Source organism: Panthera pardus, unplaced genomic scaffold (genome assembly GCF_024362965.1).
Source record: "Panthera pardus isolate Hobbes unplaced genomic scaffold, ASM2436296v1 HiC_scaffold_2, whole genome shotgun sequence".
NCBI lineage: Eukaryota > Metazoa > Chordata > Mammalia > Carnivora > Felidae > Panthera > Panthera pardus.
Window position 1 is genome coordinate 137,108,367 of NW_026526765.1, and position 16,383 is coordinate 137,124,749.

A 16,383-nucleotide genomic window follows, 5' to 3' on the forward strand; every position below is an offset into this window, starting at 1 on the left:
ACCTCAAGAGGGGACATAGCAGAGGCTCAGGAAAACAAAGTTTATTATGCTCAGAGGTCCTAGAGGAGAAGGATCCTATTTTGGTCAAGTGGTGGAAGACAGAAACAAGGGAGGAGAAGCTCAGGCCAAAGCCTTTATTGGAGTTTCTACAGAAAACCAAGGCAAGGCAGGGCAAACAGTTTAGGATTAAGTAGTCTGAGTAATTCTGGTGGTCTTTGGGCTATAGGAGGGGTCTCTTGTTGTCTTGTACCTCGTCATGGGATGATTAATGAAGTAGAAGCCAGCCTGCTGGAATATACAGGCCAGCCAAAGGAGGTATGGCTCCAGATTGGTTACTCTGCAGATCAGAGGCATGCTCCCAGCTGAATCCTTTGCTGTCTCTAAGAATTGGCTAGCCCCAGCGGGAGTAGTCTCTCTCCAGTCAGAAAGATTTTTTTTTAAGAGGTCAAAATATAATACACAAAAAAACAAATAAATACAATAAAACACTATATTTTAGCTAGCTATGTTTGTTCTCATTCAGTACCTATCAAAAACATTTCCAGGGGCGCCTGGGTGGCTCAGTCAGTTGAGCATCCAACTTCGGCTCAGGTCATGGTCTCGCGGTTCGTGGGTTTGAGCCCCGCGTCGGGCTCTTTGCTGACAGCTCAGAGCCTAGAGCCTGCTTCGGATTCTGTGTCTCCCTCTCTCTCTGCCCCTCCCCTGCTCGCTCTCTCTCTCTCTCTCTCTCTCAAAAAAAAAAAAAAAAACAAAAAAAACAAAAAACGCCTTAAAATTTTTAAAAAGAAACTTTCTAGGGGTTTTTGATGATTGTCTAAGCTAGAAACGGATCAGAAACGCACAGAATGCAAGCCTTACCACCATACATATAAAGATAAAACAAAAACACATTGAACATTTCACTTACAAATAAAAATGTACTCTCAATTACTTAAATTTGATTTTAGATTATTTGCAATGTTTACCTATTTTTTTTTTTAAATCTCAAGGCCAAAGTTTTATGCCACTTTTTTTTTTTTTTAAATCATTACTTGTATGAGTAGTTTCAACAGTGCTTAATACTGTCTCCTCCTGGGGCATTTAAAAATGGCTGGTGGGGGGGGGGGCGCCTGGGTGGCTCAGTCAGTTAAGCGGCCGACTTCGGCTCAGGTCATGACCTCACAGTCCGTGAGTTCAAGCCCCGTGTCGGGCTCTGTGCTGACAGCTCAGAGCCTGGAGCCTGTTTCAGATTCTGTGTCTCCCTCTCTCTGACCCTCCCCCGTTCATGCTCTGTCTCTCTCTGTCTCAAAAATAAGTAAACGTTTAAAAAAAAAAAAATTTTTTAAATGGCTGGGGGAAGGCATTTGGGGTTGTGCATGGAGTTACAACTTTTATTTAGTGCCCAAGAAGTCGGAAGTTGTAAACAACATGAATATCTGGGAAAGTCCTCTCTGAAAAAAGAACTGCCTAGCCTAAAGTGCCAACAGCATCTGTGTTGAAAATTCCTTACCTATAACACGTATACCTTATATTCTTTCTCACCCAACACTAATCACAAAAATTTTAGTGCCAGGAATCAAATACACAAGATGTGTCTTTAATGTAGTTTTAAAGCAAGCACTTTAAGAATCCAAACCAGGTTTCAACATCAGCATGTTTATCCAGGTATACAAACCATGTTTCAACAACTGTTTTTATAGAAAGAAATTATTTGGGGCCTTTAAAAAAGGAGTAAAATGCCACTTTATTTAGTGTCCTGTCAGTAAGAAGGAATAAAATTAATAAATTAGCTAAGTATAGGTGTTATCTATTTTATAAATATGCATAAAACACAAAAATAGAGTATAGAGAACACATTTAAATAAATCAATTTATACAAATATACAACAAATAACCCTAGACAGATACAGAGATTCAGATAGGTAAGTAGATGACAAATGGATGGATGGATGGACAGACTAATCATCTTATTCCTGTTTCCAATTATTCACACACCACAAAGGGGTATTTTACTGCTTTTTCACTGTATGCAGCATATATAGTTTCAATATAAGGTACACATAGTTTCTCATATTACCCCAGTTAAAAGGGCCAGCTAGAATTGTTCTGTGTGTTTATACACACACAGACGTGCATACATACACACAGATGTGTTCGTAAACATATACGTATTTATTTTGAAATAAATTATATGTAATCACTTTTAAATAAAAATGGCCAAAGCACTATAGTAATAACAGTCAGATCCCAAAGAGAGATAGGGTACACACATACATATAAAATAATGTGCACCTGTAAAACTACTTCATATATATATATATATATATATATATATATATAAATACACTACAATAGGCCATATTTTTTATTTTAAAACAGAACAAGTATTTTAATATCTTTTAAGCATGCAGGTCAATGCTTTCCTAAAATATGCAGGTATACTGATGGTCCTTTTACATGATCGTCTGAATTTTATCTTCACGACCAACTAAGAAGGAGCAATAATTCCATTTTTTTAAGTTTCTTTATTTATTTTTGAGAGAGAGAGAGTACATGTATGTGCATGCTCGAGCGGGGGAGGGGCACAGAGAGAGGGAGAGAGAGAGAATCCCAAGCAGGCTCCTTGCTGTCAGCATAAAGTCGGATGCAAGCTCAATCTTACAAACCATGAGATCATGACGTAAGCAGAAATCAAGAGTGGCATGCTTAAGTGATGAAGCCACACAGGTGCCCCTTTTTGTTTAAGTTTATTTATTTATGTTTGGGGGGGTGGGCAGAGAGAGGAGGAGAGAATCCCAAGCAGGAAGAATTCCATTTTCAAGTTGAGGAATTTGAGGCCTCAAGTGGTTAAATGACTTATGTTTTCCATAATAGCAAGAACAATTTTTTTATTTTTCCAGTATTATCAGTGCCTAGTCATGCTTCATACATGATGGACAGGCAACACGCTTTGAATAGATGGATAAATGGAGCTCAGAGTTAGTAAGTAAATAACCTAGATTTTCTAATTCCAAAATCAGAAACAGTCAAGAATTTTAAAATATCTAGCTCAATCTCCTAAAAAGTAAACTGTGAAACATTCACCCTTCCAAACATTTGAGTCCCTACTAAAATGCAAGAGTCTGCCAAACACGTCAATCACAGCTATTTACAAAGTATGTCATTGGCTTTTACTGGCTTGCTTCATTCAAAGATTTAATGTGCCTTAACAACACAAAGTAGTATTAAAATGAAGGGTGACCTACAAATTCAGGTGTTTTACAAGATGAAGAGAACTAATCGAATAGATAAACACACAATTGGATTTATTTCTTCTAAGTGGGATTGCATCTAAGGAAAATTGTGAAGCCAAGTTTTTCCTTTTTCCTTCTCAAGTTTGCATTCTCAGTGGTCCACTGACCACAGCCTCAGGGTACCTCAATATTGACGCCCATATAACCATGCTACCCTCTTCTTATTTCTCTTCACTCAAGAAAGCCACATCTCTACTGTTGTAGGAGTTAAAAACCTAGATTTTAGTCCCAACTATGTCATTAAATTGCTGTGTAACATCTGGCAGATAACTTTCCCTCACCGAGTTTCAATTGCCTTTAATGTAGAGTTAGGAGATTTAATTAGACCAATGTTTACCAAACCTGCCTGATTAGAAAAAATAAACTGAATCAGCACCTTGTGTGCCTTATTAAGAATATAGATTTCTTCATGCCACTCTGGATATATGTAAATTTCACTGTTTTGGGGTTTTTTTTGGCAGTTTCAGTATATTACCTTGACTTTAAGCCATACATATCCTCCTGAAGTGATCAGTTAACTAAATGTTTTCAAATCTGAAAAAGTAGCCTAAACATCATTCTTAAAAATACACAGCAAATGGCACCTTATGGGGTGTTTTTTATCAGCTTGTCGGGGCTTGAAATTTACTTTCTTTTTACTCATATTCCAGATGGGTGATCTCAAGTAAATACACATTCTTATAGTAGGGAATTCCTTACAAACAAAAATACAAGTACATAAGAAATTTCCAATATTTATGTTCTTTAAAATTACGACAGGTAAACAACTAAACAGTAACTAAACGATTTTCATTAGAAAGTACTTTTAGCTTTTAAAAAAACGCTTCAAACATAATGGAATAAACAAAATAGTCTTACCTAATCGTAATTCTCCAAAATTGCCACATCCAATTTTTTTTCCAACTCTAAAGTTAGGTCCAACCATTAAAACTCCAGAAGATGAAGACCCAGTTCCTCGAGTATTGTGTCCCGACCGACCACTAGGTCGTGCCATTCTATCATCTGATTTGTCCTTGTCTTTCTTTTTATTATCCATATCAAGTTTGCGGTACTCCACTTTGAATTCTTTAATCAAGACAAGCACACTGAAATAGGGTATTGTGAGAATAGGTACATCACTAGGTTAACTGTACCAGGTGGGTAATTGCTAACATTCAAATTGCAGTAGGTAGTCTGTTAACTGGCGCGTGTTCATCCCATTCGTAAAATTTTTCTCAGTTGTCCTTTCAGCAAAACATGTCTTCCAAATTATCCTTTCAACGATGTAAGCTGATATTGATAGAGAGCTAAAATATTAAGAAAGGAAAATTGGTCAACTTAGAGAATTAAAAGAATGTGTTCTGGGGAAATTAATAACATTAAGTTTAGGCAATGGATTATTGCAATTTATGGATTCCCACTTAAATCAAACCACAGGAGACTTAAAGTGGCCATTACTATCTGTCCTATACTTTAATACCAAAGAGATCACAAAACCAAAGAAAAAGTATTAAAAATTAAAAATGTAATAAAAATGTACTATTTCATAAGCTAATATAATACATTCACTAACTTAAGACCTCCCAACTTAAAATCATTTCAATTCTTACCAGCAAGGCAATATAAGATTTTCCATTTAAAAGCAGAAAAAGAGAATACATTTTGCAAATGAGTGAAAGACTTTACTTAAAATGTCCTTCCACATGTCCATACACAATAATTCTCAAGTTCTTTCTGAATACACATTCTCATTTGATCTTCATTATTTCAAATATTTATTACCCATTACCTATATACAGAAATGTACTTCAGAAGTGGTAGTACAAAGAATATTCTTGCCACCCATCACAGGAAACAATTTCATTTTAAGATTTTATTTTTAAGTAATCTATACACCCAAAGTGGTGCTCGAACTCACAACCCTGAGATCAAGAGTCACAAGTCCACTCACTGCAGGAGCAATTGCTCACCCTCAGGAAACAATTAATTCTTATGGAACATTTGAACTAGACTTTAAAATATAAATGTAATTTCACAAGATTAAGAAATACTGGCAGGAATCAACCTCATGAAGTAGAGAAGAGTGATATGTTTTCTAATTTTCTAATATATACATGAAAACAGTAAAGGTCAAAAAAAAAAAAAGTTTTTGGAGGAGGCTTCCCCATTCATCTCCCCTAGGAATTTCACCCATCTAACATGCCTCAATTCTGCAAGCGTAAGCAATCCTCCTACTTTTGTTTGACCAATTTGAGTGGATTCCTACTCTGCAACTAAAGAAGCTTTGACGTCAAAACATAAGGAAACCAGGAGGAATATCAATATCATGTCTTATTCCTATTTCTGAAACTGAGTACATAATGCAATCATAACAGAAATTGAAACAAACAGTATTTTCTGATCAATTTCCAACAATCCCTCAAATATGCAACTAGTTCTAACACCCAATGTGTTTATACATTTTCTTATTATATTTGCCATACTGACAGTTTGCAGATAAAACTATAAGCCTCTGTTTGGTATATGTAAAACCAAATAAGTTCTACACATACCGTTTACTCTGTTTCCAAATATAATAGAATAACTGATACTGAAACTATGTCCTACTGTAAATAACTGTAAAAGTGGATAAAACTTAGGAAACTTCTTTTTCAGACACTGGATAATAGGCACTGTGGTCTGTGATATCTGAGAAGAAGGAAATGCATAACGTCAGTCCCACCTTTACCCAAGCTCTCTAGCCAGAAATAATTTCGTGACTACAGCACGAACAGGTGAAACACAGATAGTACAAAGCGATCACAGATCAGAGTCACTGCTGAAGCAAGTGAAATTTGCAGGACATGGTAAACAAAGTGAGGCAGTGGTACAGTGCTGGGGGGTAGGTAGTGGTAGGGCAAAAAACTAGACTACACATATGGGTGGCGATATTCTGGAATATCTAGTAGATCATGGCTACTATGGGGTTAAATGAATAATGGACATACTAAAGGCTGCACAGTGCTGGGAGAGCTTTAAGTTCCTATGTAGTCATGATGGAGAAATCTCAGTAATGTCCCAGGAACTGAGCTGACCCACCACAAAGGCCAGGTCTTAAGAGTAAGGTCCATACCTTAGAATCAAAACTACCCTAGACTGGCCCAACTAAAGCCTAAAACCAAGCCTAGATAGGATTAAGAATAATCCAATTAAATTAACTCCATTCCAGAAACTCAACAAACTTAAAGAGACGAAAGACCCGGACTCTTAACAAAGTTGAAATCAAATGTCTAGCACACAGTTAAAAATTACCAGAGATGCAAATAAACAGATTTCCTGCACAGTCAGGAAACCAAGCTGTCAAAGGAATGAGACTCCAAGATGACTGATACTGAAATTAGAAAAGAGGTCTTCAAAACTACTAAATAGCCATTAAAGTTCTATTACATTAAAAAAAAAAAAAAAAAAAGAGAGAATGGGGCAGAAAAAAAAAAAAAATTTAATAAATAATGGTTGAAATTGTCCCAAGTTCCATGAAAAACATTAACCTACAAATTGAGGAAATGTGGAAATTTCAAAAGGTATCAAGAGCACTAGAAATCAGAAATGCATGGTATTCATTTCCTTAAAAAATACTGTTTGAAGCACAAATAATTTTTCAGGGTCATTTATAACAAAAATGGAAGTAAAATATATGGAAACACACATTGGGGGATGGTATATGAAATTACATTATTTTCAGATTGTTATATTGGTGAAGAATAATGTGGTTCAATATTAAGTAGCTACATATATATATGTATAAAGAACACATATACATATAACATATATATATGTATTTTAACACTTAGACCACATATAAAAATAAATTACAATATTGGTGAGGAATAATGTGGTTCAATATTAAGTAGATATGTATTCTAACACTTAGACCACATATAAAAATAAATTACAATAGGAATAGCCAAAAAGCTAAGACAAAATATAAAAATAGTAAACAACATTTCATTAAAACAAAAGAGAAACAAGATAGAGGACAAATTAACAGCAAGACGCTAGACTTATACATAAAATGAAAATGGACCATTTTCTCAAAAGTCAAAAATAGTCAGACAATATAAAAAAGCAACAGCCAACTCTATGCATCTCTAAAAACAACTTCAAATACAGAGACACAAAGAAACTGAAAGTAAAAGAAGAGAGAAAGATATACTATGCAAACAGCAAGTATAAGAAAGCTTGAGAGGCTATATAATATTATCATACAAAGTAAATATCAAAACAAAAGAATATCTCCAAAGACGTAGAAGTCCATTTCATAATACAAAAATATTAAACAGAATGACATAAAAGTCATAAATATGTATGAGCAAATTAAACTAAAAACTAAAATTAACAAAACTAAAACTAAAAAAACTAAAGGGAAAAGACAATGATAGTTGAAAATGTTAACAATGTAGTTTCAGTAAATGATGAAGCAGAAGACAAAAATATTAGGATGTATACTGATAGAGTAGATCAAAATATTACCATCAATGACCCTGTACTATTTACAAAATACAACATCCAAAAACTGCAGAATACTATTTCCTTTAAACATTCACCAAGAAAGATCATATGCAGTACCATAATTTAAGTGTCATATAACTAAAATATTATAGAGCATATTCTCTCATCAAAACAGAATTAGGGCACCTGGGTGGCTCAGGCAGTTGAACATCCAACTCTTGGTTTTGGCTCAGGTCGTGATCTCACAGTTCGTGGGATGAAGCCCCAGGTCAGGCTCTGCGCTGACAGTGCAGGCTCTGACAGAGCAGAGCCTGTTTGGATATTCATTTTCATTCTCTCTCTCTCTCTCTCTCTCTCTCTCTCTCTCTCTCTGTCTCCCTGCCCCTCTCCCACTTGTGTTCTCTCTCTCTCTCTCTCTCAAAATAAATAAATAAACATTTAAAAAAAAACAGAAGTAAATAAGGAGTCAAAAACTATATATCTAGAAAATCCACAAATACTTGAAAACTAAATACACTTAAATAATTCATAAGGTGAAAAACAAGTCACATGAGAAATCAGAAAAAAACTAAATGTAATAATGAAACATTAAATTTTATAAGCTGCAAATAGATCAATGCTTAGAACAAAATTAGAAGCTTTAAATGCCTACATTAGAAAAGAAGTTTTTAGGCAGTGATCTAGGTTTTCTTCTTAAAAAGCTAGAGAAGAGCAAAATAGAAATACTTGAACAAGTACTTTAATAGAGCTATTGTTAATATCTCATGGACGTGTACGTAAATATAGTTTCAATGAATGAACACAGGAATTCTCAGCAGATAAATGACAAAATATCAAACAAAAAAATGCAAACTCAAAGACTCATATCTGAAATGAAAAACTAACTTCAATGGATGCACTTAAGAGTAAATTGCATAAAGCAGAACCAAGTGTCAATGAACCTGAAAGGAGATCCAAAGAAATTATCCAGGGAGCAAAATCAATAAAATAGAAAATAAATAATAGAGAAAGTAAATAAAGCCAAAAAATTCATTCTCTGAAAATGGTCAATAAAAGTGACCTAGAAAATTTCCTCCTAGAAAAAAGGACCAAAAATAAAAAGAGAAAATCCACAAAAAAACAAAAAACAAGAATGAAAGAAGGAATATCACTGAAGAACTTATAGATTTTAAAAGGATAAAGGATAATTATGAGCGACTTTATGCCAATTAATTTGGTAAGTCAAATAAAATGGACAAATTTCTTGAAAAATCCAACATATGGTTACAAGACGAAACAGAAAATATCAACAGCTCTGTATATATATATATTTTTTTAATGTTTATTTATTTTTGACAGAGAGAGAGAGAGAGACACAGAGCATGAGTGGGGGAGGGGCAGAGAGAGAGGGAGACACAGACTCCTAAGCAGGCTCCAAGCTCTGAGCTGTCAGCACAGAGCCAGACCCGGGGCTCGAACTCACAGACCACGAGATCATGGCCTGAGCGGAAGTCGGATGCTCAACTGCCTGAGCCACCCAGGCGCCCCAAGCTCTGTATATATTTTAAATTTTTAATTTTTTTAGAAAAACCTCTCAGATATTCGAGTGATGATTCTAGTTATATGAAGTTCTAGAATCGGCAAAAATGAGTTGTGGTGACAGAAATCACATCAGTGTTGCCTAGGGTGTTAGGAAGTCTGGTTGAAAAGTAACATGAGGGAACCTTTTGGGGAAAGGAAATGTACACCGTAACTGAGAGGATTACAAAGGTGAATACATTTGTATTCAAAGGAGTATTCAAAGGAGTTTACATGTGTAAACTCATCAAACTATACTTAAAACCTCTGCATCATATTATATGTCAGGAACACTTCAAAGTATGACTTTTATTTATTTTTTAAATGTGACTTTGAGAAATAACCCATATCCAAAACAATTAATGCGTTAGCTGAAAGTATGTTTTCTCCCTACTATAACATTATCATAAAAGTTATCTTAAAATGTTTTTTTTAAAGCTAAGGAACATATCAGTATTTTATTTTAGAAGTTTTAAAGGGCCCTTCTATACTTCTATTACTTCTAGAAGTAATTTTCCTCTTATAATTTTTCATGTTATTTTCAATACATGTAGCTTTTTGTTTATATTTAATCAAACACCCAAAACACATTCAATGTATAACAGGAATTCAAATAATAAAGTAAAAATACCCCTTGGGATACCCATACCCCTTGTCCTTCGTCTCCTTTACCTACCCAGAAGTAATAACCATTAATTACCTTCAGTTTGGTATGTATGCTTTTTTTGTAATGCCTTTTTTATAATACATGCATAGCCTCACAAAATGCACTATTTCTCGGTCTGCTGTTTGTTTTACAGAAGTCCTTGTGAAACCTCTAAAGAACCAAACCTGCCTGCATTTGAAAGTGTTTCATACATTAAAGGGCTATTATTGCCCTTTCTCCTTCGTACCCCTCTACCAGACATCGACCAGGGAGGAGCAAACCAGCATAATGAATGGGGGGAACAAAGAGTCATGAGACAAACCCAAATCCCTTCCCCAAAGTTCTGGAGCCAAGGGCCAAACCTGAAAGAGGGACGTGGGGAGACAGTGGTAGAAATAAGCAACCTATCAGCTTAAAACTGAACTTCAAAATTGCAACAGGTACTTTTAATACCTGAAAATAAGTCCACTGCTAAACGTGAACTTATTCTTATAAACATGTGACAAGGAAGCAATAGAAACTCACTGAGACGCCATCTATGAGTGGCAAAGGGGGAATAATCGAAGTAGATATATGATAATACTGGTTAGTGAGAAATGAAGCTGTTTCCTGTTTTACTCCATCCAGGTCACCACATTCAGGAAACTTCATAAACCTGTAATAATAGATTTCTTAGTCTTTAAAATATTTTTAACAAATTAGATTTTTTGTTAGAATATTCTCTTACTAAGGATCTCAAACAGTGCTAGTACTCTCCCCTATTATAGCAACTGTCTAACAGTGTTAGAATTGCCTACAACTGTGGCTATTCGCTAGAGCCACAAATTCCTGCCTGCGGACTAAATGTAGCCTGCTGCTTGTTTTGAACAGCCTGCAGACTCAGAATGGTCTTTACATTTTTCCATGGCTGGGGGAAAAAATTAAAAGAGTGATCATATTTTGTGACACATGAAAATTATATGACATTCAAACTGTATTGTTCACAAATAAATTGTGTTACGGATGAATCCACGTTTCTTTGTTTACATATCTCCACGGCTGTTTCATGCTACAAGAGCTGAGTAGTTACGAGAGACCATATGTGGCACTCTTACCCTTTCCCACTGCTGCACAACGCAGCACAAACCACAAACTGCTGGGACTGTCACGCTTCTAAAGCACAGTGGAGTGAGGACTGTGTATTTCAAATGAGACGGCAAAGCAATGTGTTTATTTTAGCACTCTACTGGAGAATACGGTACACTTGGACGTGATCAAAACTACTAGCTTTCTACTGCACTATAACAAATTACCAAAAACTCAATGGCTTACAGCGATACACACTTATTAGTTCACAGTTTCTGTGGATCACAAGTCTGGGCACAGCTCAACCGAGTCATTTGCTCAGGGTTTCACAGGCTTCATTCAAGGTATCAGCTAGGCTGCATTTGTATCTGGAGGCTGACGTAGGAAAGATTTCTCTTCCAAACCCCTACAGATTACAGGCAGAATTCACATCCTTGCCATGGATAAGTAAGGGCCCGTGCTTTTTGCTGGCTCCCAGATGGAGGATACCCTCAGGTCCTACACAGTATACCTACAGTTGCCAAAAGCTATCTACAGTTCATTGCCACATGGGTTTCTCCAACATAGCCACTTACTTCTTTGAGTCCCCAAAAACAATCTCGAGCTCCAATTTTCTATGTAAGGTCAAATAACCTTCCCTCATACCTAAGTCCCAATCTTTGTACCCTGCTCCAATATGCCAGTTCTCCCAGGTCTTGGAAATCCTTGCTATATCCTTCTAGACCTCTTTGATGCTACCCGCCTACGGAGGATTAGAAAAAAGAAGTCTTGGAACACCGACTAGTTGTGAAGGCTTGGGCAAGGCTTCATCTATGCTTCTCTTATTAACTATAAAATTGAATTACACCAGGAGACTTCTAAGGATACTCTTACATTATGTGCAATATTTTAACTGCCTGTTGAATTTGATGACAAGTACTCTTATATGTAACTTTGTGATCTCTGAACCTAGCACACCACTGGGCATGTAGGACAGTCAAGAGATAGTGCATATTAATAAATGAATTCTTCCTGTCTCTAAACATTTCCAGGTTTCAGTTGCACGATTCCAACTTAGAGCCCTCCCAGTTACATATCAGCAGGCTCCCTAACATCAGGCTCTTCGTTCATCTGAAACACCTCAGTGAACCTCATTCTCGTATGCCAGTCAGTGTGCTACCAGAGCTCCCAAGGATCTCCTGGATGAGAGGGCACTCCCTCGCCTGAAGTACTCTGTTAACACTGTCTGCGTTTCTGCTTTCCATACTGACTCATCCTAGCACCAGAGACAAATCGGTTCTGAAAAGTGAAGATATTTTTTCAGCTATAACACCAGTAGACCATGAGTCACAAATCCAAATGTCCAAATGAGTAAGGCAGATAATATACATGGGTGAATCAAGCAGAGAATAAGACAAGAAGAAATACTGGGGACTAGAGCAAACTGGAAAGCATATCCCCATTCCAAAGGGGCAGCTATTACTCAGCTGTAAACAACTGCTGCCATTCAGGAAGCTAGATGTTCCAATTTTTCCAGAAAATCCAGAAGCCAATATTTTTATGTAAAATTTCTATCGTTTCTATTTGCTGAGCACTTACTATGCTAAGTACTTTAAATAGATGAGCCCATCAATTCTCAAAACTGTAAGTAGGATTACAATGAACCCCTACTTTTACCAAGAAGGAAACAAACATGTAAAGAAATCGCACCACCATGACCAGCATCAACAAGTCTGTATGTGCGTGGTATAGCTAGAACATGATGAACAAAAAGTAGAATTCCTGAGTTCATGTTATTATCCACTTTACCTCCTAGTGTATAGCCGGTACCTTTCTATCTGGATCTGCAGCATGGGACTGCTCCCTTTTGCCAGCCTATATTCTCAGTATCTACAGCACCTCAATGTTGCCAGATCATAACCTGAACCAACCTGGGGTAGAGGAGGGAACTCACCATTCAACAAGCCCCTCAAAACTCACCATTCAACAAGCCACAGAAGACAACAGGTGAGGGAGCCTGGGTGGCTCAGTCTATGACCCTGATTAAACAACCCTGTACAAAGGAATTTTCTTTTCCCCTTTTATAACTTACTGACAGGTTGTGTTTTTTTTTTAATGTTTATTCATTTATTTTGAGAGAGAGCACACGTGAGCAAGGGAAGGGCACAGGGAAGGGCAGAGAGAGAGAGAGAGAGAGAGAGAGAAAGAAAGAGAATCCCCAGCAGGCTCCGCACTCGCCAGTGCAAAGCCTAACTCAGGGCTCGATCCCATGAACCGTAAGATCATGACTTCAGCCAAAATCAAGAGTCAGACGCTTAACCGACTGAGCCACCGAGGCACCTCGATTGACAGGTTTTTAATTTTTCCTCAAGAAAAAAAAGTGGTATTGAAAAATTCAAATATTAGAATATGAGGCAAGAGACTAATACATCTTTGCTTTTAGCAAATATAGTCATTAACTTAATAAAAATGTTAATTCTACCGTGAATAAATACATAACTCATCCTAAAATAACTAAAAAATATTGTCAAAACTTGATAAGAATATTTCAAGTTATTGAAAAGTAAAGTATTAAGTGCTTCTACAAATCATAGTTTTTGTTCTGTTTTGGTTTGGTTTATTTTGAATGACAACAGAGTCCACCAACACTGGAAACAGTTGTAGAATTCCTAACCTGGACTCCAGGGACCTCCTGAGCATGAAGACAGAATCCACAGTTTGCAACAGATCGTCAGAACATTATATGATCCTAAAAAAGTTAAGAACCACTGAAAAGTGTATTGTTATTTTCTCACTAAATTACTTTATAGGTACATTTTCAGGAACAATCTATCCTAAAAACCAGATAACACCTGTACTTTATTAAAAAGCCAACCTTGTTATCGAACTGAGGGCAGTTTTCAATAAACACACCACAAAACAACTGAGAAAAATTTCAAGTGAGGAAATCAAGCGAAAAGTTAAGTCACGTTAGAAACAGAACTATGTGAGGTGCCTGGGTGGCTCAGTCAGTTGAGCGTCCAACTCTTGACTGCAGCTCAGGTCAAGATTCTGGGGTCGTGGGATAGAGCCCTGCGTCAGGTTCTGTACTGAATGTGGAAACTGCTTAAGATATTCTCTCTCTCTCTCTCTCTCTCTCTCTCTCTCTCTCTCTCTCTCTCTCTCTTTCTCTCTCTCTCTCTCTCCCCCCCAGCCCCTCTCCCCTGCTCATGCTCTCTCTAAAATTTAAAAAAATAATAAGAAAGAAAGAAATTTAAAGCAAAAGAAACAGAACTATGTAATACTAAATACAAAACGGATACCATGCAGTTCACTACCCATACTTAACAAATTTATTTTTTTGATTTCTGATGTCTAATTGTCACGCAAAAACAAATATAAGCAGATACAAGATTCAGAGCGTCCATTAAAGCTACCCCAGTTGCTAAAGCCCACACATAATCCTGGTAGAGTATTATACCTATAGATGCAGTTGATAGCAATAAGAGAACATTTCTCTCCGCAGTTTTAAGTTCAAAAACTACAAGAAAGAGAATGGAAAAATACAGCGTGAAAACTTCAAAATGAGGCATCCAGAGATAACAAAACTACTGAGAGAAGAAAGTTTCATACAAATATGGCTGGCATATGCTTCCTTTTAACACGAATTAAATAATGATCTATATGGCTTAAGGATGTTTTAACTTTTATAAGAGATACTACCCCTTTAACTGAAACCCTAAACCTTCTACAACCAAAATGAATAGACCCGGATCTAGTTAATGTGCTTAAAACTACATGAATGTGCACAAATACTAACAAAATATTTCCAAATTATGTTTGACTCTATCATTATTCTGGGCATACTGACTTCAATATCTATATTTAAAAGACAGAATTTATTAAAGTGATGTATCTTTAAATTATCCTCAAGAGGAGATAAATAAGCTTCATCAACTGCCTTGCTTTTCATAAGCAATTACAATTTTGATGTAGTAACATCCACTAATAAAGATAAAAAAGAGCTGCTAAATACAAAAAACATTAGACATAATCTGATTAGATGAACAGAAATGTAGGCCACTGGCATACTTCTCATTTGATGATCGCTGATGAATCTTCAAAACAGAAAACAGAAAATCAGATTCTCTCATCTTCATGGCCCAATAATTTAATGTTATGGAGCCAACTGACCTTCTCTTAGATTGCAACTAGATGAAACAGGGTAGTCTGAGAACTTATCAGTATAGTATCTTCTACCTCATAAAAAACCACCCAGAGCCAGCTAAGGCTTTCAAATATTAATGAGCAACTCTAAATCTTTTTAAATGCTGATTAATACTCCACCTACTTTCCCAAATATTGCTGCAGTACATACAGACTGTTTCGTGAATCTGTAATATCAAGCATGAACATTTCCTACGGTTATCTTTTCATGCTGAACACGTTAATCAAGGTCTTTTGCAAACACAAAATTAGACGTGACAGAAATTTTAAGATTAACTTTTTGGGGTGCCTGGGTGGCTCAGTCGGTTACGCATCTGACTTTGGCTCAGGTCATGATCTCAAGGTTTGTGGGTTCGAGCCCACGTCGGGCTCTGTGCTGACAGCACACAGCCTGGAACCTGCTTCGGATTCTGTGTCTCCCTACCTCTCTCTGCTTCTCCCCTGCCTGTACACTGTCTCCCTGTCTCTCAAAAATAAACAAACATTTTTAAAAACTGAATAAATAAATAAAAAACAAAAATAAAATTAACTTTTTTTCACATGTTGCTTGTCAGAGCATCGACTTCTCACTGCTTTGTTACCTTAAATGAAAAAGTCCACGTTTAGTATATGAAATAACCCATTCAGTGTTTCAAATGCTTTATTCAGTCTCTAAAAATTACATTACAATACATGTCTCCAGGCTTCTCCGAAATTTAAATGAAGAAAGATATCTGTGATATGACGGCTCGCTGTTATATCACATGCTTCTATTAGCAGCAAATGTCCCAGTTACTGGTTTCTGGCATGAGCTCAACGGTGGTTGTCTAAGAAAAGACTAAACACTTATTTTTAAAAGCTAAATCGTTAACTGTAATGTCAAAAATGGAGATTAATTTCTCTAATTGCATACTACAGAAACTTATTTTGTCTCACGGATATTTAGTAACTTTCATCTACAACACTTAACATTTTTTAAACCTGATTTCAGTGATGCCCCTTGTATATGCCTATCAAGATCCAGGATATTCTAGTCTTTAAAAACAGCCATCAGTTCCATTAGAGCAGTGTTCTCCAAACTGCAGATCATGACCCTAAATTAGCAGGTTGTTAAACTAATATAATAAGTCTCAAGCAGCACTTGTTGAAATGAAATAGTATTAATTAGAAAAGAAAATGGAGTACACATATGTCATGAAGAATAGTTTAGTT

At 36.2% G+C, this 16,383-nt stretch overlaps 1 protein-coding gene across 9 annotated transcripts in view; it reads right to left on the reverse strand.

Moving 5' to 3' along the window:
• CSNK1G3 (casein kinase 1 gamma 3) overlaps nt 1-16,383 on the reverse strand; it is a 105,328-nt gene that overhangs the window by 70,542 nt on the left and 18,403 nt on the right. For all 9 annotated transcript variants that reach the window (XM_019469534.2, XM_019469541.2, XM_019469537.2 and 6 more), the window contains exon 2: nt 4,131-4,558. In XM_019469534.2, coding sequence (XP_019325079.1) covers nt 4,131-4,308 — 178 coding nt within the window. In that variant the 5' untranslated portion in view covers nt 4,309-4,558. The remainder of the gene's footprint in view (nt 1-4,130; nt 4,559-16,383) is intronic.